The 25477-nt window shown below is 38.6% G+C and overlaps 1 protein-coding gene across 6 annotated transcripts in view; it reads left to right on the top strand.

Annotated features, from left to right (window-relative positions):
* Positions 1-25477, top strand: part of NELL2 (neural EGFL like 2) — a 391543-nt gene that overhangs the window by 280220 nt on the left and 85846 nt on the right. For all 6 annotated transcript variants that reach the window (XM_034645489.1, XM_034645487.1, XM_034645490.1 and 3 more), the window contains 2 exons: positions 10654-10776; positions 13702-13797. In XM_034645489.1, the coding sequence (XP_034501380.1) occupies positions 10654-10776; positions 13702-13797 (219 nt within the window). The remainder of the gene's footprint in view (positions 1-10653; positions 10777-13701; positions 13798-25477) is intronic.

The raw sequence follows: 25477 nt of genomic DNA, 5'->3' as shown, positions 1-25477 counted from the left end.
GCGAAATATACAGCAATTGGTATGCTACTTGGCCTTTAGTAGAGTCTCAATAAATTATTTTAAAATGATGTGATGGGGGAGTTTTAAAGTGGTGTACTTTAGTGAGAGCAGCATGTTCTAATGAAAGTCTTGATGAGTAGGCAGTGCCTTGATGGCTAGTAAGAACAATGGTGTGTCTCTACAACAAATTAAAAGAGAAGAAGAGAGAATGGGGAAGAAAGAGGTAGAGAAGGTGAGATTTTATTTGAAAAGTCATTGTGATAATGGTTTGGAGATGTACAGAATGGGGGGACAGTATTGTGAGCATGAAGCTGTTGCAATATTGCAAAGGAAAAGGAAGTATTTTGTCCCCAAATATGGACAGCTGAAGAGCAGTGGGATGGTGAGAGGGGCAAGGAGTATGGAAATGAGAACAGCCAAGGAAGTAGAGTTCAGATGAATTGGTCCCTGGATGTGGTGGGTGGGAGGAAGGGAAGAAAAGTCTATGGTGACCCCCAAGTTCCTGGATTGGGAAGAAGAAAGTCTTAAGGGTGGATTTAGCTACAGATTCATCTGTGGATGGGAAATCTGAGAGTGTTCTTTCCTGATGACCTGGATAGTCTTCTGTGAAGTTATCGATAGGGTTATGTGCCACGAGTGAAGGACTGAGGATGGAGCAGGCATTCGAAGAGAGAGCAGCATAGCTGCGGAGGGGAATGGAAGAGAGAGCAGATGTGCAGACTGTCAGTATAGAATATCTTGAACATTGTGCATTAGCAAATCTCTAAATGTTTCGCACGTTTGCTTGAGATACACTTTATAGTTACTGATTCACTCTTTAACAAATATTCATTGGAGACCAATTTGTGTCAGTTATTGTGTGGATATTGGACGTCATTGATGAATTAGATCTAAGGTTTGCTATCTAGGTGGTTATCTGACAGATTTTGGGGGGAGTATTTATTCAGTTTATTGTCACCATTGATAGAGTAAATTCAATTTCCTAATATGACTTTGCTTTTATATTTTGACTTCTTAATTCTGTTTTCTTCTTACCCAAACCAAACCAGACCAGACCAAAACAAGAACAAGAATAGCAAAGTTCCTAAAAGTAAGAAACCCTCTTCTCTACTCATCTCACCACTCTCTTATTCCCAGTCACCCACATTTGAAACTTGCGTTACTTTCAGCGTCTTTCTTGCCCTTGGTTCAAAAATTGATTCACTGTGGTTCACCCATCAGTTCTATTGCGAAATTTACTCCTCTTCCACCATCATTTTGTCCATTCTTCTTCAAGCCCTCTCCTCAACACAGGTTCCTTCCAGAAAAGCATAGGGATGGGGATGAAGAAGACAAGATTCTTGCCTGAAAGGGATGTGAACCTTCTGATTTGGTGCTCACTTCCCAACTGTTCTTCCTACGTCCTGTAGGACTTCCGTATGCCACACATACACATTGCTCAGCAAGGTGCTTGCCAGGTGATCAGTACTCAGCCTCTCTTTGCTTTGCGCCCATTCCCCTCCTCCTCCTTATCCTTTTGCTTCACCTCTCAGTGTTGTGTAGACTCCTGTTTCAACTCCCAGTAATAACCCAATTCAGACTCAAAAGGAAAAGAATAAAAAGGAAGAAAGAAAGACTAAAAAGAGAACAATGCTGGCTTGCTAACATAGGACCCCCACTTTGTTAGGGAGAGTGGGTCTGTCCTCCTCTACACACTGCTATTCATTTCCCTAAAAATCAGCACCTGTTTTGTCTTGCCACCTTTGACTGGACAGCTGGAAGTGGCTTTGTATTGCCCATCAGATAAAATCATGTTGTATTCCTGACCCCATCCACACTGATTGCTCGCTGTTCACTTTCGGTCATCACCTGTGCCAGCTCGGCACTTCAGGACGCTGCCATGGTCCATGCTTTTAACCTGTTGCACCCGTGTTCTCTCCATATGGAATGCTCTTCCCCATCTTTCCGCTTTTCCTGTTAAAACCCTTCCCATCTTTCTAGACTCACTTGTTTGGCCTACTGCCTACATAATACTTTCCTAGACCCTTTAGTCAATCCTCACCTCTCCCTCTTTAAGCCTCATGAGATCATTATTTATAGGTTGTAGCTTTTTAAAACACGGGAGGCAAATCCTGACCTTGTCACTTCTGAGCTACATGATATGGGCAAGATGTATATTTTCTCTAAGAAAGCTCTGTGTTCCCATTTGTAGAACAGGAATAATAATAGTGCCTCCCAGGAAAGGTTTTTGTGAAGACTGAAGGGGATAATGCTCATAAAACACTTAGTACAGTGCTTGACAGCATCTGGTAAGCACCTAATAATTAGCAAATGTCATTATTGTTACTATTACTATTGTTTTCAGTCTTACAGCACTAAACACTTTTGAGAATATATCCTAGTTATCTATTCATATCACCAATCCCGTGATAGCTCAGAAGATTCTCGAGGTCATGAATCTCAGTTCACGCATCTTTGCATCCTCCAGAGCACGCAAATCACAGAGAAGCTTCGTAAATGTGTTGAAAGAAAAAAATACATATCATCTGCTGATAGTTACAAGAATTTTGTTGCCCTACAATGTGTTTGGACAAAGATTATTTCATGAAACGCCAGAAAAAGCAAAGCGGGTTTTCTGTAAAATCAGAAGGATTACCTTGCAAAATTATTGTAAAGATAGAGGGGGACATTGAGTGTCCTTTGGTTGTTAAGATTCTTGATCAAATAAGGATTAGGAAGAGAGCCTGAGCATGCCATTGAAAGGACTTGAAGAAAATAAACCAAGCATGTCAGAGGAAAGAAGTCTGAACAAATTCCTAGTTGCCAAACAAAATGAAGAATAACAAGAAGTCAGTATTGAATTGGTGTGGTCAGTGAACAGGAAACTTGAGTAGTGAATAAAAAATACTTGGGTGTTAAAAATGCGTTTTAGTGGGTTTGCTGCCAATGTGGGCATTGAATAGGGTTAAGGTATAATTTCTTGTAGTCCCTTTAATAGTGTTAAAATTAGGTTTCTGTTAAAATGATATTGTGGTGGATTTTTCTCTGTAATATAAAGTGAATAAGTAAGGTATTGTAAGAAACAAAATGAATGGCTTTTGGTAAGTATGATAGCAGGCATTTTTTTCCCCTTGATGTAACCATTGAGAGTAGTACGTTTTGGAAAATCAAAGAAATGTCCAAAATGGATTTGATTTCAGAAAAGATTATGAAAAGAGAAAGCTCTGTGAGACATCTACATTTTCTCCACAGAATTGAATTAGAAAAGAAAGGACATTATTTAGCTAATAAAGGCAAAAGAAATTTTCTCTCCGAAGTAGATAATAAGATGAGAAAGTAACTAATATTTATCAAGTGACTATTATTTGCCAGAATCTTTACACCCATCATGTAAGTTTACTCTTTACAACAGTTCTCTAATCTAGGTCTTAATCTCTTCATTTTAAACTTAGAAAGATTGGCTTACTTTCTCAAAGCCAATGAGAACTAGGAGAAAGTGGCATCAAAAATCAAGCCTGTGCGTGTTAGGGGCGCCTGGTGGCTCAGTCAGTTAAGCGTCGGACTTTGGCTCAGGTTGTGATCTCGGGGTCCTGGAATCTGCCTGGAGTGGGCTCATGTGTATGCTTGCTTTCTCTCTCTCAAATGAGTAAATAAAATCCTTAAAAAAAAATCAATGCTATCTAGAAAACCAACATATCATACTGCCTCCTTGTTATTTCTTGTTAAAATAGAACATAATTTTCTCATTTTTTTTTCTCCTTTGTCCTTTATATTTAGTTATGGTCCTAGTACAGAACAGTTGATGGAGGACATTTTAAACCATCCAGTGACTTGCAGCAATGTCCCTGAGAGTCAGTAGTCATTAGGACATGCATGTTTTGATTGCACGGATATGTATTGCCGGCGACAGTGAACACAATGTCTTTGTATACCAGACCACTGAAGATCGAGGGCAAGGAAGGAGGGTGGGGGAAGGAAGGAGTTCCAGTACTTTCTGATAGACCCCCAAACCATCTACCACTTGTTGAATTGTAATACTGAACATTCGTTAAATTCAGTTTGTGCTCATTTTGAAAAGTTCCCCATAGAGTAATTATTGTGTGAATGTAGTAAGGAGCTGTGGGCAAGTCCAAAGAGTTGTTTAGCTTGATAAATAGAAATGGCATATTTTATCTGAGGACTCACAGTGTTGCTATTCTTTTTAGAGTAAAAGAAGAGGTCTCGGTATTGCAGACCGGCGGGCTGTCTTGTTTTGATGCTCTTCACCCGCCAGTGTAGGTCACTTTGGTGGGAACCTGTATGAGTGAAACCCGTGGGTGAGTTTGCCCAACCTCATTGTTATCTTACGACAAGCAGTCCGGTCTACAGAAATATAAGAGGAAAATGACTAAGTAGCTCTACATTTTTGAGATAAATCATCCTTCTGAACAAATAGTTTGATGGTTTTATTTAACGGCTCCTCAAGAATAATTTACACTTCTGTGGGCCTTCTTGCTCCGAGATTTATTCAGGCTCAAGCCTGAGGGAGCTTGTTTCCCAGTCTCTAATAAGCAGATAATAGTTAAGACCCGAGGTAGGTTGTCACTATGTTTAGAGCCATATCCTGCCACATTCTAAGAGAGAATTTACTCATTGCGAATTCATATTCCAGGAAACACCTGGGTCGGGGAAAGGGGAGAAGCTTTCTTTGTGGCCCTAACATCTACGTGTTATGATAGCTGCTGTTTCCCCAACATTTCTGGATTTGGACAGGAGCGTAGACGTTGCAGCATAGACAGTATAATTCTTGTGACTGAAAAAAAAAATCCATCAGAGGAAAAGAAAGATTCTCTGAGGATAGTGAGGGCATGTTAGAATCTGCGACCATAAGAGCAGAATCTGGATGGTAAAGGTGTCAGGGCATCTAGTATACTGCTGGGGGGTGTGAAGCAGAATTATCTGGAAGTAGTGCACTTTGGTACCAGGGCCTGGCCCCGTGTCAGAGGAGAGGACCCTTGGATACTAGAGGTGTCTGTTTGCCAAAGTGCATTAATATTGATCTTCCAGAGATTTTTCAGTTGGGGCAATGAGTGCTTGAGTCTAAGTTCTGTGAGCTGGTCACTTTGTTTTGCAAGCATTTGTACTTGACCATATTGGTATCTTCCTTTTGTTTTAAAAACTGTCAATCTTGTAAAAATAGAGCTTTTAGTATGAAAAGAAATTAACCTCAATGCTTTGCCCTAAGGAGTTCTATAATTTTAATAATGCTCCTAGAGTCTTAAGAATACTAGATAATAGGGGCGCCTGGGTGGCTCAGTCTGTTAAGATTCTGCCTTCAGCTCAGGTCATGATCCTGGGGTTCTGAGATCGAGCCCCGCATGCATCTCCCTGCTCACCCTGCTCAGTGGGGAGTCTGCTTCTCCCACTCTCTCTGCTGCTTCCCCTGCTTGTGCTCTCTCTCTCTCTGTCAAATAAATAAATAAAATCTTGAAAAATAAAAGAATACTAGATAATACAAAAAAGAGAGAACTTCCTAATTGTGAAGGAGTGGAGGACTCCACATATGACAAGAAGACATTAAATGGTGTAAACATTAAAACCAAAAATCTCTGGGCAATTGCAAAGAAAAACACTGGGATAAAAAAAAAATAGATCTGGGAAAACACACACATTAAATATGTCAGGCAGCCTTACTGCCTGGCAATCAATAACCTAGTTTTTGGAGTCAGCTGTTGGGATTCACAGCTGCACCGCTTACTAGCTGTGTGATCTGAGGCAAGCTACTTGACCTCTCCAAGCCTAGTTTAAATTTTTTTAAATAATGATAATGTTTCCTAATTAATAGGGGGATTAAATGAGACGGTGTGTATTACAAAGTGTGCAGTACGTAGTAAGCACTGAATCATAGCTATGGTTATTACAAATCATTCGGGTTCATTCAAATGTGCAAAGGATCGAGATCCCAAAAACAAAAGAAGCAAGTACATGAATGCTGTTTCAGTTTGGAATCTGCACCTTCCCTGCACACAAAACAGCATCCACGCCAATGCTCCATTCTCCGTGAAGTCATTCTTGAATTCCTGTCTGACCCAACAAGAAATGATTTCTTCCCCCTTTGATCTCTGTAGCTCTCTGTAAACAGAGGTTTCTTCTTTACTTCAGCATTTCTCATAACAAAGCCATGTATTAAAGGCATTTGTGTTTTTGTCTTACCTCCCAAACTAAACTATAAGCTTTTTGAGGGAGCTACCATGTGTAATCACGTTTTTCATAATCACATTTTCAATCCCAAGAAAATCCTAATACACAACAGACCTTGAAGAAAACTGCATGTAACTGAGGTGTAGCTATATTTAAATTCCTTTCACTCTTATTTTCTGTAGGATTTGCATTTTGTATCTAAGTGAAATTCTTGAAGAGAACATGTGCTATGTGTATTGTGTGTCTGTGTTGAAATCATGGTAAGAAAAGCTATGTGAATTTTAACGTGGCCGTTTTGTCTCTAGATAGTACATTCATTCTGAAAACAGCTCAATATGAATACCAAATTTCAAGCTCAGTTTAAGTCTGACCGTATGTAAGTATGACCAATGACCTGTTAGGTACGGAGTCTTAAAATGATTTTAGAGACATTAAGCTACTCAGGTTAGGAGCTGATCAGTGAAACTGAAGTATTATTGTTCTATGTGACATTTGCATTTAGATAAATCCAAGTGTATATACTATCACTTTTTTTTCCTGTACAGGAATTTTAATATATTGACCCTTATCACTGGTATGAAATCAGTTTTACAGAGTACATAAAAATGCATGCAAATGATGGCACACAGGACAAATCTTTGCCAGCTATCACTGTAAGATTATTGATTCTACATATAACGGATTGTGATAATTGACAACTGCATTACTTTTGTTTAGTTCTGTTGAGTGATGTTTTCTTCCTGTATTTTTATTTTTTCCATTTTATTTAAATTTAAAATGTATGGCTACAGAATATGATCTGTTTTGATTAAAATACCCATATGCTAATATTTTTGATGAAGAACAGTTAGAGAGAGGTGTATTTGGTTTCAATCCCAGCTTTTTCCTGGACTGTCGTGTCACATGAACAAAGAAAATTTTAACTGAGGATGTGAAAATAACATTGAATCTTAAGAACTGGATATTGTGAACATCAGATCTGAAATGTCTGCTTTTCAATATATATGAAATGACACTTGAAATTCATTACTACTGCATCCTGCCATGCTCTTTTCAAACACTGTGGCACAATACTGATTTAAATTTTATCTTAATTAATATTCCCTCCTTATTTAATTTAACTTACTGTATGTTACAAGTGTTGGAAGAAGTATTAAAACAGGAGAGGCTGACTGGTGGGTTGCTGGTGGAGTCCTTAGGGATATGTAAGTCAGGGAAAGGCTAAGTTGACATTTGACCAAAACCGTATATAGAGCAGCAATAATTAGCTATTTGTTGAGATGACCTCATAGAATATTTGCTCCTGGCCTCATTCACATTCTGTTTTGTGGAGGGCTATCAAATTAAAGTTAATTCTGCTGTGAGACATAGGCATTTTTTTTTATAAAGATTTTATTTATTTGAGACAGAGAGAGAGAAGGAGCACAAGTGGGGGGTGCTGCAGAGGGAGAAGCAGACTCCCCACTGAGCAGGGAACCCGACCTGGGGCTCCATCCCAGGACCGCGAGATCATGACCTGAGCCAAAGTCAGACACCTAACTCTCTGAGTCTCCCAGGCTCCCGGAGACATAGGCATTTTTAAAGACTTTTCCTAAGGTTACAGTTTACTGTCAGTTGATGGTTGTAAGAATAGCCAACTTTAAGTAGTGTGAAAAATTTTAAAATGGCAGTGTAAAGGAATTAATATTTTCTGTTTTCAAAGTATGTCTTGGTACCTTAATTAATATTTGAAATATCCCAAACAAAATACCACCACAGTAAAATTAGTTTAGAAAAAAAAAAACGGTTTAGATTTTCAGTAGTCTTCTGTTTGGCCTCTTGTCTACAACTGAACAAGTTGGGATTGGCTTGAATTATAATGGCAGAGGAAGCATTTTCTAGCTTTCTTCCTTTGGTCATTTATTCTTTTAATTACGTATTTAAGAAACATTCTTTGAATGCTGAAATAAAATACAAATAAAAATACAAAATTCTTGTCCAACAATTAACAGTTTCTGGAAGGGCATGAAGATGGAGAATCAAGGAGAAGTAGACATTTCTGATAAGATACAATAACAGAGCCTTGTATATGGTGCTGGCGAAAGCAGCCAGCAGCCCCTAACTCTACGAAGGGGGAGAGAAAGGTATTTGCACATAAACAAGACTTTTTAATGTGATCTTTAGAAGTGGTGGGAGTTTGCCAGGAGAGCCTGTGGGGCAGGCTCCTCAGGCACAGGGAACGGTATGTGTAAAGGTGTGCATGGCTGTATTTCAAACCTGAAAGCTTTCTTTACCCTCGAATTGCTCAAGAGCATGCTTACTCATTTCAGTGACCTCAAGAGTAAATGACAACAGGGGTAACCAGATCCCAGTCTGTGTAATTAATTAATGTGTATGGGAATCATCAAACTGGGTGCTAAGCTGCATCCTGTTAGGCCCGTCCTCTACCCAGTGAGTTCCGTCTAATTAAGAAGACAACCAAGGCAGGGATGAAAACAGCATCAAATCCATCAGCAGCTGTCTTTAAAGAGCCTACGGCTGTCCATGTAGAGATTTATAGATTAACTGCAGCACTTTGAATTGCACTGGGAAGAAAATTGGCAGCAGGTGCAAACTTCAGAGTGTAGATTTATTTTGCTTCAGGCAGCCAGACCCAGTAGGTAAACTGCCCATTCCTGGCCCTCTGAAATTTTATAGCGGTCCAACAGTAGCCCCTATCAGGAGACCTATGTGTAATCCGGGTACTTTCTAAGCTATCATCAATGGGCATGAATTTATAAAAAAACTACGAAAGTTTCTGATACTAGATAATAAAGTTGGAATTTTGTACAATTTGGGGAAATTCAGCCAGGGATTTGGAGGATAAGATATCTATTCATGCAATTCTCAAACCTTAATGATTGAGAGCTCTCCTTCCTCTGAAAGATTACTGAGAATAATGTCTAAGAATTTTATTACAGGGTTATAGTTCAAACTATTATAACTTTGTACTTATACATATAGGGGCACAAAGTGCTAATCTTTATTTAAAAAAAATATAGCATTCTATTTTAGTAGTTGAAATAAGTGATTTTACTCTAATCTAAACGTGCCCAAAGCAATTTTTTTCAAAGTTATAAATACATTATTATTATGTTGTCTGGAATAATACATATATTGTCTAGAATATAAAGAGTTCTAAAATGAAAGGCAAATATTTCTTTTTTTTTTTAAGATTTTACTTATTTATTTGACAGAGAGAGACAGCCAGCGAGAGAGGGAACACAAGCAGGGGGAGTGGGAGAGGAAAGAAGCAGGCTCCTAGTGGAGGAGCCTGATGTGGGACTCGATCCCAGAATGCAGGGATCGCGCCCTGAGCCGAAGGCAGACGCTTAACGACTGCGCCACCCAGGCGCCCCGAAAGGCAAATATTTCTTTTTGCTTTGATGATTTATATCCTAGTGAATTAATAGCTCAATTCATGTAAGTGTATTAAAATATATTTTTAATTTTAGGCGTAAGTAGTATTTATGTAAGAGACCAAGTGACTAAGTAGTGCCACTGTAGGGATTTTGCTGAACTAGTTTGTATACATTTCCTCACTCATGTTTCATTTCCTACTCATCTTGATTTTGATGTCAGATCTGTTTCCTTTCTCATATTAACTGTATTTATTCCTTACATTTACATTTTTGCTGAACACGGAGCTAGAATTCTGATGCTACCTAATGTTCCTGTGAACTTGGGCGGGCGACTTAAGCACTCTGAGCCACTATTGACTCATTTTTAAAATGGTTGTAATCATATCGGTTCTGCCTCTCCCAAGGGGTGCTGGGAGAATCAGATGATTCAGTGCTTTCTAAAGTGTCAAGTTGCCCACCGTGAAAGGAAGTATCATATCAACTGTACATTTTAAAGTTTGGATTTGCACATATCATAAAAGCAAGTTGTCTTCTTTAACAGAACTCTGACACTTTCTTTGCAGAAGAAGAGAACTTCCTAGTGGTTTGCGTGTGTATCTTTACGTCTGGAAGTATGGGTGTGGCGGATAACTGCACCCGAAGGACTCCCAGAGCTTCAACTCCATTTTTCTGCAGGCTGGGATTCATGAAGCAATACAATTTCACATCCTTTCCTAGCACCCTTCTCATGGTACGGGATGAAGAGTTAGGTAGCAGATTTATTTCATGAGAAAAACTCCCCCAAATATTAACCACAGAGACTATACACAGTGGTTCTGGGATCTACTTCTGAGAATGATTCATACTCTTGCCTCTGTTCTTCCATTCCTTCCCCCTCTTCATAGGTCTCCTGTCCAAATCCTTGTGCATTCAAGGTTTGTGGGTGTGTAAACTATGTGTGTATTTCGAGAGGAGTATGCAATACTTCAAAATATGAGCTCTTCTTTAATATATACTTTGTGGAAATCTGTGTTTGAAAGAAATACCATGCGATAACCAAGACGGCGGGACATTTTAAAATGCAGTCCCTTTGAAAATCTATCTTTGAGTAACAAAATTGTATTTCTCATTTCAGAACACGATGAGTGTATCACAAATCAGCACAACTGCGATGAAAATGCTTTATGCTTCAACACTGTTGGAGGACACAACTGTGTTTGCAAGCCAGGCTATACGGGGAATGGAACCACGTGCAAAGGTAAACGGTTTAAATGCCAGCACCTGGGATATTAAGGATCATGTAGTCCATCTTCACCTCCCTCCACTCCTTCTTATCACCATTATCTCCCATCCGGGTACTTCCCGCAGCCACTGAGAGCTTTGCGGTGTGGCTCACAGTCTTCCTCCTGGGTTACGCCAGTGTTTATGTGGCCAAACTGTTCAACAACGTTGACGTAGCGTTCCTTGACCTCCACCACAGTGTCTCTGTTCCTGGCCAGCAGACCACACCCATAATCACACCCAGGCACTTTTGTATAGAACTGTTCCAACTTCGAAATCTCAAACTTCAACTCTTTATTATCTTACCCCAAGTCCTTCTGCTTCCAGTTTGCCCACTCAGTTCTTTTTTTTTTTTCTTTAAGATTTTATTTATTTATGTGACAGAGAGACAGCGAGAGAGGGAACACAGCAGGGGAGAGAGAGAGGAAGAAGCAGGCTCCCAGCCGAGGAGCCCGATGTGGGACTCGATCCCAGAACGCCGGGATCACACCCTGAGCCAAAGGCAGACGTTTAACGACTGCGCCACCCAGGCGCCCCTGCCCACTCAGTTATTTCCAGAACTCTTGACCTTCATTTGTGTGGTACATGCAATTAACAACATCACACCAGCCACAGAAGTAGATGAATTTCTCTGATCCTTCCTTTTCTTTCCATTTGCCAGTCTCCTCTCAGGTTCGAATACTTGTTTTTGAATCCAAACATGACAGCTATGTTTTTCGGCCGTACAGTCAACCCATTTGTTCTACGACCAAAATCCACTGTGAAATGTCTCTACTGAGGGTCGGTCTGACAGTATTTCTTCTCTACTCTCTTTTGAGCTGTTGAGTACTAATTAGCTGGGACTATTGGGTCTCTACTTGTCGTGGTTTCTCATTTTCGCTGATTTGTCAATACCAATCAATAATTCTTTTAAAAGTCCTGTTGAGCCCAGATGTTCCTTTCTGTCAGTGGGTAATCCAGCAGTAGTAAACCGCCATCCACCAATTTACTCTTTCACAGTGCCCTCTGCTCCTTCATCATGTGGGCTTACCTCCTACCTCATAAGGGAAATAGAGGTTCTATTTTGGAAACTCCACAAACTCCCATAGACTAAAGTCCATAGTCCTTATTATGGCAAATAGATTTTCTTATGATTTGTATAAAAACTACCCACTTGTCAAATATATTTAGCCGTTATCCTGGAGTTGACTCAAATCAATTTGCTATGACACTGTGTATGTGGGAGGTAGGAAATAACTAGGTTTGGCCCATGAGCATGGGTCTTAAGACCTAGTTGACAGTAATACAGTGGTTGCAGACAGCAATGGGCCGGAGGATTACTCTGCTTTGTAAAGTCTATGGGAATCTTTAATTTAGAGCAATGTAAACAGGCCTACTCACTTTGAGGTCTAAATCCCAAAAGATTTTGCCAGAGAAACTAGACAGTCTGAGAAAAGCCAGATGTTTAAAGCCCATTCCATAGTGTAATTGAGCGCCTCCGACTTCCTCAAAGCACCCAGATATACTGAGAATTGGCAGGGGAGAGGGGTTACAATTTCATCTGGGAGACCAACTTCTCACTCATTTCTCTTTCACTCCGATTCATAATTAATGTGAAGAGTAAAGCTTAGAGCATAAAGAACTCTCGCAATCATGAGCAGATGCAGACAGGTAGTTCTTATCTTTGAAGGAAGGAGAACATTCATGGATCCAGAATTTCTGCTGGAAGTTGAGACTCTAGGTTGCCTGAATGAAGACTCTAGTTCGTGTGTGTATTCCTGCTGGGAATGTCAGAAGCTGCGAGATAAGTAGTGTAGATGGAGGATCTGAGTCAGTGAGTCCTTTGCTGTGTCCTTGCACAGTATTCCAAGGAAGACACACACATGTTTTAGAAGATGGACCCCTTACTATTTATGAGCTTTACATTCTCAATCTCTTTGCAAATCCTTGGTCACTAGGTATTCTTTTTGCCTGGGAGGAAGACAGATTGGGACCTCCAACTAAAGAGGCTAAATGGCCTCTTTGTGCCCTTCCTTTACCTCAGCACCAGAATCCCAGATTTCTCCATTTTACCCCTCTGAGAAAGTACATCCTAACTAATGAGAAGAAGCACGTGCCAGAAAACTTGAGAAAAAGCTTTTACCCCAATACCTGGAACAAGCTGGTCTAATTCAACCATTACACATCTTGCCAGGCTGAGGAATGGCCGCTGAGCCTTATAGAAACAAAGAACAAGCTAAAGTGGAAACAAAAGCATCTAAGGGTGCGCAGTCTCACCCACCTTGTTTTTCTCACCTTCTTTGAATTGGGCAACATATCTCAAAAGGTCACCCTGGATCCTGACCTGTCCTCAGTAGAGGAATGCAAGGCTCTTTCTAAAGACCACTACATCCAATTCTTACCATTGGCCAGTTCATCACTGGGACTGATTTAGAACTTTGTGAAAGACTGATTTAGAACTTTCTCTAATACTATGGCACATTGGCCAGTGTGTAGAATGATCAGAGTCTCATAGGAGTCAGTCATTTTCTATTTCTTTATCTCAGCCTCTAATGGTAGTTTGCTCCTTAAGAAAACTCTAGGACAGTTTCCATATGTTCATTTCAACCTGGACCATTACAATGAGTTACAACTCTAATTCTCATGTACTTCCTGTTGTGTGAGGTTACTGTTTTTTGCTAAAAGAAAGTTTAGGGTATGATTTTACTGGTGAAATACTTCTTTAACGTTGAAAAGAGTACTGTTTTACAAATCAGGTTTAAGTTTCTTACCTGCATAGAAAAGTCTTAAAGGAATTTGAAATTATAATAACATATATAATTTGGTGTCCACGTCTCCAAGAGAATAAAGAAAAGCTGGGTTTGGAATACCTTGAACTACTTGCTTCTAAAATGCTCAAGTCATGTGTCTGAATTATTTTTAGCATTTTGCAAAGATGGCTGCAGGAACGGAGGTGCTTGTATTGCCGCTAATGTGTGTGCCTGCCCGCAAGGCTTCACTGGGCCCAGCTGTGAAACGGGTAAGAATATCATTCCATCTTCTAGAAAATGAATTTTTACGCCTATGTATAAAGTAATCCATGAGGAAAATAATGTTTCATGTTTCAAGTGGCTCTCAAAGCGTGGCACTATTAATAAGGAAGTGCTGGGAGGGAGGGGGTGGGAAGGTTCAGTGATGCATATTCACTGGGCATTTCCCCAAAGTCATTCTGTGGAGGTTTTGCAGCTATTTTAACTAGAAGAATATTGGACTTTTTTAGAAATATATGTGGGACTGGCCAGGATTCTGTGACTTCATAATTCGTTTTACTCATTTGGAGCCCATTTTTCCCAGAGTCTGTATGATTATATTAAAGCATAGAGCTCAAGTTTATGGCCAACTCACTTCCTAGAATGTACTAGTTCCTGCCTCCACATTTGAGAATTTTTAATAAGTTTTTGCCTGACTCATTCAATATTCATCCGTTGTTGTTTATTTACAAAATATTTAAAGTTTTCTACTTTCTAATTATTCCTCATCCAAGTTCATTTCGAATTCAGTCTTTCTGATGGATGCTAATATTAGAAACATATATATATGTATTATATATTATATAATATGTATAATTACATAGTCTGTATATATCTTATGATACACAGTAAGATATTTTGTCAGTTGAAAACACACCATGAGAATATTAACTCTTAAATTAAAAGCATGTCGACAGTAGTTTTTTTGTTGCTTTAAGTTAAGCGGGTTCTAATAGTAGATGACCTCAGAAAAGTCCATTATTCTCCCTAAGACAAAGCTGCTACTTCCAGTGATGGGTGGTTGCCATCTTACGTTACTTTCCATAAATCTCTATGTAATAGATGTGGTGCATGTCCTGCCTCCTCTCCACTTGCAGAGTCCTCTGGTTTAATAAAAACACTGACGGATAAGAAGGTGAGACAGAAAATGTTCTGGACCATTTGGGAAGTGAAAATTTTCCAGCATAGGTCCTGTCACTCTGCAACACTAGATTGTTTCTTTCTATAAGTACCTCTAAGTGATTATATAATCTTCAAACTTCAGTGACTATTGGGTTACAAAGGTCTCTAATAGAAAATGGGTAGTGGCCATCTTTGATATGCAGGACTCGTTCTTAAGGGGATTATTTCCTACATCAAGAGTTCCAAACTCATTGTGCATGTGACTCACCCACAAGGCTTATTAACTTGTTAACAATACAGATTTCTGGTAATTAACTATCAAGAATTTACTAGGTCAAAATCAGGCACTTCTAGTGCTATGGTTTACAGTGTTTTATCCCATGGTCTCCACCAGTACACCCAAACACGTCAAGGTACACTGTGGGCCTCCTGTATATCCACACATGCGATGACCATGTTTCCTAAATACAGTATTTGGTGCTGCTTCTGGTGTAGAATCTGGATACAGAAATACTGGACTTTTTTCAGGGCATTTCAATGGTGTGTAATTTTGAAATAAAGGCCGTCCCAGAAAATCTGAGATGAATAATGGCTATGCCTAACTCTGCATATCATTCTTCCACTAGAAAAAAAAGGTTACATATGAGATAGTGAAAATCTGAAATGGAGTAAGATTGATATGAGCAATGTAAAATTTAAAACTAGGGAGTTAAAAATAACTGAACAGCATATTTAACTTTTTCTAATTATCTTTGAACTTTCAGTCTATATGAAGACAATCCCAGACTTAATCTAAAGAAGCCAAGGGCTTCGAGAAGGACAGAACAGATGTGGGTTCAAAATCTAGTCCTACCACATACTTGTTATGTGGCCTTGGGCAAGTTACATAACTTCTCAGTGCCTTGCACTATTTATACATCACCTTACTCTTCACAAGTCTCTTCCAAGATAGGTATTATCCCCATTTTTAAACAAAAATATTGGGTTCAGAATGATTAATTTTTTTTTTCTAATGCCATAGAGTTACCAGCTGAATACAAAGGTCTTTCTACTCCCAGACCCAGGTGTTTTTTTGTTTTGTTTTGTTTGTTTGTTTTTGTTTTTTATTTATGTCAGCATTTTTCAAAGTTTCTTCTGAAGTCATTCTAATGACAGAGGAGAGAAAATGTCTTCACCCAGGGCCATCCTGAAAAGGTCCACCACAAGGGTAAATAAAATTTCTCCAAAACCTCATGTTTTTCCCCAAGAATTCATTCATTTTTATTCCATAATACATAAAAACATTTAACTTACTACCATTGAGTTAAGTTGGTGCTGTAAGACCTGGGTCATAGTTTGTCTCTGCCTTCTAGCATCTCCTGGCCCAAGACCACATTTCACTACTTGAGATGTAAGGCATTCCTGTCTCCTTCCTGAGGAGTTGTAATGACAGTACTTGCCTCAAAGCATCTGTCCCAGTTATTGCTCCAGGGTAGACCCCAACCCCTCACCTTCTAGTGCCACCACTTTTGTTGATGTCGTTCTAAATAGAAGTTGGGCCCTTTAAAAAATATATGTTTAGAGGAGAACCACATGAAATAATCTGTTCATTTATTCAACAAACATTTATTTAGGATCTTTTATATGCTGAGGACGGATCTAGAAATGGGGTATAGTAGTGAACTAAACTAAGGTCTTATTTGCATGGAAATTATGGTCTGGGTGAGTTAGAAGGTCTATAAGTAGGAAAGTAAATAAATGCATAAAATATTATCAGGTAATAATAGTTGCTATAAAGAAAACTAAAGCAAATAGTGTAAAATTATTTTTATTAACCTATGGACTTTACATATGAGGGGTATTGTTATTATTGGTATTTACTTCATTAATAAAGCTAACTAACATCAGCTTCTATATCAAGTCCCAAAATCTCAGTGATTAATACAAAGAGCATTTGCTCACTCACCTCTCAGTTTGATATGTCAAATGTGGTGGTGGGGAGGGTTGAGGGGCATTGGGATTGGCTCTGCTTATGCCAGGCCCCCGGCTGTTGCCATTTGATGAAGAAGTCATCCCCAACACACAGCCTCTATTGCCACAGAGAAGAAAACCACAGAGAATGCATAGAGAATACACCCCCACTGTCACTGCCTCAGACCAGAAATGACCTGCACGTCCCTTCCTCTCATATACCGTTGTTAAGAGCTCACCGCATGGACTTGAGCCATTTAGGAAATGTAGTTCAGTTGAATGTCCAAGAAGATGAAAATGGTTTGTGACCATTACACCAGCCTTTTGCCATATCTTCTGTTTGGCATTGCTGTTCGTATTTAAACAATCAAACCATTTTCTACATTGTCTTATCTACTCAGATGGAGGAACTGAGTTACTTCCTTTTCAACCACTGTCTTCTTTGCACCTCTGGTGGGGATCCTTAACTTGGAATTCTGAACCTCTGCAGGTCTCTGGATGGATTTTGGGAGTCCATGAATTCCCTGAATAGACACCTACGTGTACACTTCTTCGCAGAAAGAATTCAGAGCTTTTAAAGATGGCATATAGATTCTGTAATTTCTAAATAGTTAAAACCACTAGGGAGACTATCTTCCATGATTCATAAAGAGAACTACATGCTCTTTTATTCTGTGGAAGGTGGTCCAAATGCAAATATCCAATGTCTTCCAGAATGTTTCTTTGGGGACTTTAAATCTCAAGACTCCACACTGAACACATCATCTCCACAACTTTTGGCTTATCTCTTCTTCCTCTTCTATTACCAAACCCTGGTTCTTCACTTCTTGTCTTTATTCCAGTGAGTGGCCTTATCCACCAAGTTTTTTGTCCAGCAAGAAATGAATCACCCCCCCTTTTATCCTCTTTCACCTCCCATCAAGTCCTTTCGATCCTCTTTACTAGGGTCCATTCCTTTCCATTCTGGCTGGTACTGCAGTAGTTCGGGCCTCTCAGGTGTATCTCTCTCCAGTCGATTCTCTACAGAATATCTGAGCGCAAATCTGATATCCTTCCATGCTGAAAAAAAAATTTAGCATTCCCCATGGACCTCATATTTCCTGACAGACCAAATGGCCCTTCAAGATTTGTCCCCTGCCTGTCTACCCAGCGTTCACCCTCTTGTTCCTCAGTCTCCTCACCTCATTTACAGCCCCAGGCATTGAGTCTTATGGGGGTGAAGCATGTACCTTGTTCACTTTTGAATCTTCAAGACATGTTGGTAAATAAATAAAGACATAAACAAATGGTTAATTAAACGAGGAGGTAAAAGATGATGTGGTTGCATCCATATTTGCTGGACGTTATTGAAATTATAGAGGCCTTCAGGGTCATCTGGCCCTAAACTCTCATGTGGCAGATGAGGTAATTAAGGTACAGAGGGGTGAAGTAACTTATCATAAGATGTTTCATTATAGATACTGATCTGCAATTTAGCACTCAGGTCTTCTGATTCCTAGTCCATGTTTCTCTTTTCCTTCCTTCGTTCTCTCCTTCCTTCCTCCCTCCCTTCCCGCCTTCCTTCCTTCCTTCCGATGCCATGCTATCTGTTCAGGAATTTATCCTACTATCGTCTCTTACGAGATCTATGCCTTTCGTTATGCCCTCCCCTTCAATTGCCAGATAATCCTGTTGTCTTCATGGCTGCAGACTGTGGCAGTTTTTCTCTCCCAAGGTAGGGAAAAAGCATCAGGACTGTCAAAATTTTGTAAGTATAGGGATGGCCTGAATCTTGGCCTGCTGGAGCTGGATGCCGTCTCATAGCTGAGAAAGGAGTCTAATTCCTGGCCCCGGTGGCCTTCTGTCGAGCCCTCACAATGGACTCACTGAGCATGAAGTAATAGGATTTACTAGTTTCTTGAAAGACAGACAATCTTAATGTGCATGACATTTACCAACCCTTGTTTCTTTATTGAGAAGGTCTCCCCTGAAGCCCCTCCCCCTAATTTTTTGAGTCTGTTTCTGTATCATGTGTATCTTGGGGGAGTGGTTGAATCCCCTTATCAACTTCACAAAGAAGCTGCTACGTGTATCTTCCTAACTGAGCCAAATTAATTTTTCATGGCCTTCTTTTTTAGCCACTGTGTAAAATCACCCACATGTACAGCATAACTTCATTTTTAATTAAACACCCTAATATTCCATCAGGTGTTTAACTTGGATTTAGCAGGGTGATTATTTCTTGGATAACTCAATAAAATGTATTAGAAATCTCTGGGCTGAGGTTTCACAGCTCTCTCGTTGCCATACTGTATTTCTTGCACAATCACTAAACCTCAGCAAACATGTGTCTGATGACCTCATTAATATGCAAAGCTGTCTTAGTATACTAAAAGTAAATCTTTCAGTCATGATTTACAGCATAACTCGAAAAGATGTGACAGTCCCCTATAAGTAACTGCCGACTTAAATCAAATTAAAATGTTTATAACTGGGGAAAAGTTGGTATCAAATGGCAGTGCTAAAAAAGATAGGCTGTAATATCAAAGAGAGGAGATCAGACAGTTTGGTGATAAATGGCTTCTTTTTTTTTTTTTTTTTTCTGTGTGTAAAATAATGGGTTTCTTAGCCACAGATCAAAACCTGAAATGAGATTTTAATTATTTTTAGTGAGCAAATGAATATAAATTCAAGTTGCATTCCTAAGTGTTTGTGTAGCTTTTAAATAATATCTCTGGTTTCAAAAAGGGAAAATTAAGCACAAGGCATCTGTGAATGTTGCTTTACTTCAAAGGTAACTACAAATTGATCAAGGTTGATTGATTTTAAAAAGTCTCCATTTTACTGTTAGAGTGTAGGTAGTAAAATCCTTTATTTCATTTATAGTAACAAAGTTATTTTGTTAGTAGTATGTACAGTTAGCATTTATTATTAATGTCAAATGGTATTATATTTCCTGATATGGTTAAATTAGCACATTTTTCGCCATTAAAGGAACACATTGATTTAATCTCATGATCATGTAGCTTTCCTTTAAAGGCATATTTTTCAGAAGCTCACATTGTTTTATATCATTTTACATGGGAAGAAAAAAATTCAGAAGCAAGAGAAAATTCAAAACATTTCTGGGATAGCATACCTTTTTTTTTTTACCAAAATGGCTCAGAGCGAAATTCCATTACCAAAATGTATTCTTTTTGTGGGAGAAGAGGATTTTAGTGAGACTTTTGAGATAATAGTTAATAAGGAAAGAGAAACTTTAGATATCTTCGTTTTACCAGTAAGGGTGATCTTTTTTAGTATTATTTTGAATTTATTTTGTTCTAGCTAAACAAATATAATGAAGTCACTTTTCCAGATTTGAATTTCTCAAGGGGTGGGACAAGACACAGCTGATCATTTGGTGGTTTTCGTAATGTGGGATCTATACCCATGGAGGGATCCATTAATGTGCCTAAGACAGAATCTCCTGTCAGACTTTCTGAGTTGCTTCTGATCTTTAAACTTGGTTTCTAATGATAAAAGTGATTGAATTGCATTTGATGAATGAATGTGTTTCAGTGAACTTTGGATAAATTAGGGATTTAGGTCTCAATGTAACTTTTTCTTGTTATAAAATTTTTAAAAGAAGAAACCAAAGTACTCTCATGGAAGGTTTTTTGACCATGCATTGCGTATGAGTTAACTTGGGTAGTTAAGATGTATCTTCTCTTTATGTAGGTGATCCTTACCCTTTTCTAAATAACCCTTTAATTGATTAATATTATGCCAAACTCCGGTCTTCCTGGAAGCATTTAACAGAGTGGTCAGGAACATAAAAAATCGAAGTCAGAAAGACATTGATTGGCCTGAGTCCTAGCTCTCCTGGTGACCAGCTGTGTGACATTTCCTATGTTCTTTCATTTTTCTGTGCCTTAATTTCCATATGTATGAAATGAAGGATGATAATAATATCTACCTCATGGGTCTGTTCTAGAAATTAAACGAAATAATGTAAGCAAGGCATACAGCATCATTCTGGAATTGATAGTGCTCAATAAGTGATACCCAATGTGACTGTATTATACATTGTAAGTAAAATTTTGGGTACAGAACTGTTTGAAGCTTTTGGACTCCTTGGTGTTAGCTGGAGATACCCTGAGATATTATAAAGTAAGGGTTAAGAGTAAGAAATGATTCTAGTTTTCTTGATTCATTTATAAACCAACTTTAAGTGTAATTTTACTATACTTTAATGCTTTAAAATCTTTAATTTAGCAATTTGCATTCTTTACATTTACTTAAAATTGCTTTATTTTAATTCTAATGCAAATCTTAAAAATTAATGTTTTATGGAAATCTAAGTCTTTGTACTATTCAAAAAGTAGTTAAAAGTTCTTAGTGTTAAATCTCAAAGTCATTTTTCCAAGTCCTTCAGGTTAATTGGAAAAAATCTTACTCTTTCCATGTATCAGTCATGTATAATAGATAACAATTCTGATGGGGAAATATTTCAGACTCTTTTATTGTAAGGCCTACCTAATTAACATTGGAAATGAGGACACATCATGGAGTTAATATAAGGGGGAAAAAATAGCTTTCAAGCTGTTAGAGGGCAGGTCTCCGAGAAAAAAAAAGCCTAGTGGAATTATTTGGGAATTTGGAAAAAATCTTCACTTTTGCTTTAAAAACATTGATAGTTTTTTCAGTGGGTCACTATGAATATATTATATTGAATATATTCTTGAATTCCTTTTTTTTTTAAGATTTTATTTATTTATTTGACAGAGAGACAGCCAGCGAGAGAGGGAACACAAGCAGGGGGAGTGGGAGAGGAAGAAGCAGGCTCCCAGCGGAGGAGCCTGATGTGGGGGTCCATCCCAGGACTCCAGGATCATGCCCTGAGCTGAAGGCAGAGGCTTAACAACTGAGCCACCCAGGCGCCCCATATTCTTGAATTCCTAAAATCCATTCCCCCCTTATTTTTTATTACCCAAAACAAACCAAATAAAGCCACTTTTATATTTCTTTGATATTATCCAAAATTAATTAGCCAAATACTTCATTAATATTTTCAACTAGTACATGCACATGGTATAAAATTTAAAAGGGCAAAGAGCATATAATGAAAAGTAAATTTTCTTTGTACCCTTTTACCACTCATTGCTTTTTTTTCTCACTTAACAGTTTATCTTGGAACTCATGCTATCATTACATCCTCATTAGACAGAGTGCTTCAAATAAGAAAGCCAGTCTTAGCAGAGCCTTCTGCATTCAAATAGCAGATTTTAATTTGTAACTCTGTGGTTGCCAATAAGAATGCACATCTTGGGGACCTGATCTTTCTCTTCCTTTGGGCGCCCCCATCCTTTGGTTGGAAATGTTCTGTAATTTTCTCATTCGTAAATTCTAATTTTTTTTTACATAGATAAGCTGATGAACTTTTATTCATTACAAGTTAGCAGGACAGATTTCATATCCTGAAGAGACATGAGAATGTGATAAAGACATGAACAGCTATCTCGGTCTTAGTCTTCTTTAAATCAGAATATTTCGAGGATGCGACATTTAATTTATACTCAAATTATTTTCGCTTCTTGCATTCTGTTTCTTCCTTCTATGTTTTGTTTCTTTCTTCCTGAGGAACCTGTGTTAGTATTCTTAGGGTGGGTCTGTTACTGGCAGACTCTCAGCATTGGTCTGAAAGGGCTGTATGCCATTTTTACTCTTAGGTTAGTTAGGTGTCGATTTCTAGATTGTTCTCTCTCTAGAAGCACTGTGAAGGAAGTATCCCATTGCTCTTCCGGCTTTTCAGGTTTCTGTGTAGAAGTCAACTGTCGGTTCGATTGTAATGCATTTGAAAATCCTTTTTTGTCTAATTGCTTTTAAGATCCCCCTTTCCTTGGGGTTTGTGGTTTCAATGTTTTGTGCCTGGGGATGAATTTATTTTTATTTATCTTGCTTGGGGATCCTTTAGATTATTGAATTGAAGGAGTACTCTTTTTCATCCATTTTGGAAAATACACAGTCTTTATCTCCTCAAACATTGTTTCTTTCTCATTCTCTTAATTCTTTCCTCCTGGTTTTCCTATTGGATACAACATTGGCTCTTATCTTTCTGTGTTTGGTATTTTCCATTTCTTTATCTCTCATTGCTGTGCCCTTTGCGATTTCTTTGTATCTATCCCCCAGTCTATCAGTTATCTGCTCAGCTTTGTCTAATCCTTTGTTTAGCTGATCCATTGATTTTTTTTTTTTTTTTGTTTTGGGGTTTTTTTGTTTTGTTTTGTTTTGTTTTTTTGTTCGGTAACTATCTTTTTCACTTTTAGGTCTACTCTTTTTCAAATTTTTGGTACTTTTCCCCTTTGTTCTTTTCCTTGTGATTTTGGTTCCTTCCTTTATGTCTTTAACAATTTTAAACATGCTTCCATTACATCGTCTTTATCATGTTGCTCTATTACCTGCAGTTTAAGGGGGGTCTAAATCTGCCTTTTATTATGTTTGCTGACTATTGCCGCTGATGGAATGTTTCCTCATGTGTTTTGTGCTTTTGATGTCTGCCCTTATCTTCATTGAAGATTTACCTGGGAAACCTGAGGTCTTTTCCCTCCAGAGAAATTTTGCGTTTACTTCTGCAGTATGTCAGGAATATTACAGTTCTAGTTTGTGTTAATTTCTTTGCCACGGGCATGCCACACTAGTGACATAAATTTGAATCTCATAACTCTGTAAGAGAAACATTTTTTTTCTCCCCACCCAGGTATAGGCAAAAATAGTGTTTCCTCCTAATCTCTTGTGCTAGTGGGTGTTTTATTTGTGTGTATGTTTCTATTCTACGTTTAAACTGATGGGGAACCCTTCAAGGATCCTGTTTAGTGCTGAAGTCTTCTATAAGACCAAGTCCTCTCTGCTGTCACCACGTGAGCCAGAAAGTCCAGATCTGGTGTTCAGCTTACTCATGGGCTGGATAGGAATTTCCATTTTGTAAATAAGCTAAGTTATAAATTACCTATAATACGTTTTTAAGCCGTGTGGTTGTAGAAAGGTTTTCAGGTTATGCAGTTCTCAATATTGCTGGGATTGGAAAGAACGTTACGTAAGTATTTTGTTCATGCTCTCAGGAGAGAGATATTCTGGTCATTCATAAATCTGCAGACAGTGAAGGGAAACTCATGGTGGCAGAATGAAAATGGGGTGGAACATGGGAAGAAACAATGGTAATAGGACCAACTTTATGTAATTTACTAGGAATGGAGCTGGGGATGTGGCTGCTTCTTTCTCTTCACTAAATTTCTGATGTTGCTGAGAAAAGTCTGTACTTCTTCCTAAAGGGTCTTCATCAACGGTTAGTTTCCATTTCATTCTTCATGTAAACTTTCTGGAAGAAACCACTGAGATATAGGTACAATAAACCCATAGCAATCAGCTTTAACTGCTGATCGGTGACTGTTTTTTGGGACACCTGGGTGGTGCAGTTGGTTGAGCGTCCGACTCTTGGTTTCGGCTCTGGTTGTGATCTCAGGGTCATAAGGTCAAGCCCAAGTCGGGCCCCATGCTCAGCATGGAGTCCGCTTGAGATTCTCTCTTCCCCCCCCCCACTTTGCCCCTCCCACTCGTGCACTCTCTCTCTCTCTAAAATAAGTAAATAAATCTTAAAAAAAAAAGAACTCACTGTTTCTTAAGAGAATATAATATATTCTAGGTTTTTTTTTTAGATTTAAAGGAAAATATAGTGTACAAGGATAGAGTTAAATATCAAATATGGGTATGGAGTCAAGTCAAAGAAGATGAATCTGATTTACAAATGAAATGAATTGGGAGCGTAGTTAATAGGACAAAAGACAGGACAAAGATTCAAAGCGATTCAGATTTCAGGAACAATGTGATTGAATTAACACTATGATGTGTAACAGACGTGGGGAAGCACCTCCTGTATTTGTCCTGTTTTCAGCTCAAGTGAGGCCACACTGCTTCTACCAGTATTTTATTTTTAGATTCTTAATTCTGATCTCTTCCATCTTGGGCCTATGTTCATTGCGTCATTGGCCATAACCTTGTTTTTCTTATTTTCTTTAGTTGCCTTCACCCCCCTCCCCTGTTTCCCCATTCCCTCCCACTGGAGCATGGGTTCCTTGAAAGTAGAGGGGAAGCCTCCAATTTTGTTTCTCATAGGACTTAGCATCACACTTTGCATTTAGTAAGTAGGCAATGAATATTAATAAAATAAGAGTGCATTCTTGCCTTTGGGTTAAAAATTGGGTTCATGCTTTTCTTGACTGCTGATTCCAAGCAGGAACCCAAAGTATAATGTGCCAGCTCTAGAAGAAAACTTCTAGCACACTTAGCCTTTGCTAGTACAGAGTGTACAAAACAATATAAGTCCTAATAGTCTCCCTGAATTCTATATACTTATTCCACAATGGAATGTTGTGTTCACTTTGGCCAACAGATTTTAAGAGGTTATTGGCAAATGGGAGTGTGATCAGGGAAAAGTTAGCTGGGCGATGAAAGCTCTAGTGGATATAAGAGGATAGGTGAACAAACCTGAGGTGTTTAACCAAGACCTCAAATAAATAAGAAAACTGAAAGGCGGCTTGAAACTACCCTTAAATACAGGAAGGGCTAACCTAGTGTGGGGATTTTGAATTACATGATCACGTGTAGCTCTAGAGTGCAAAATAGTAAATTCACCAGGAGCCTCAAATAAGAAATACGCTGATCATGAGAACCAAATGAAAACGGGATGCACCAGCCTGCATGTTCAAACAGAATCTGGATGACCAAATGTTAGGAACACTTAGGGCCTATAGGACTTCCCCACTGGATCTAGATGGCTGGGTTTATGGAGGTACTCTAGGACTCCTGTTTCATATTTTCATA

Source organism: Ailuropoda melanoleuca, chromosome 16, assembly GCF_002007445.2.
Source record: "Ailuropoda melanoleuca isolate Jingjing chromosome 16, ASM200744v2, whole genome shotgun sequence".
Lineage (NCBI taxonomy): Eukaryota > Metazoa > Chordata > Mammalia > Carnivora > Ursidae > Ailuropoda > Ailuropoda melanoleuca.
The sequence above is the reverse complement of the archived record's forward strand: the minus strand, read 5'-3'. Positions and strand labels throughout refer to the sequence as shown.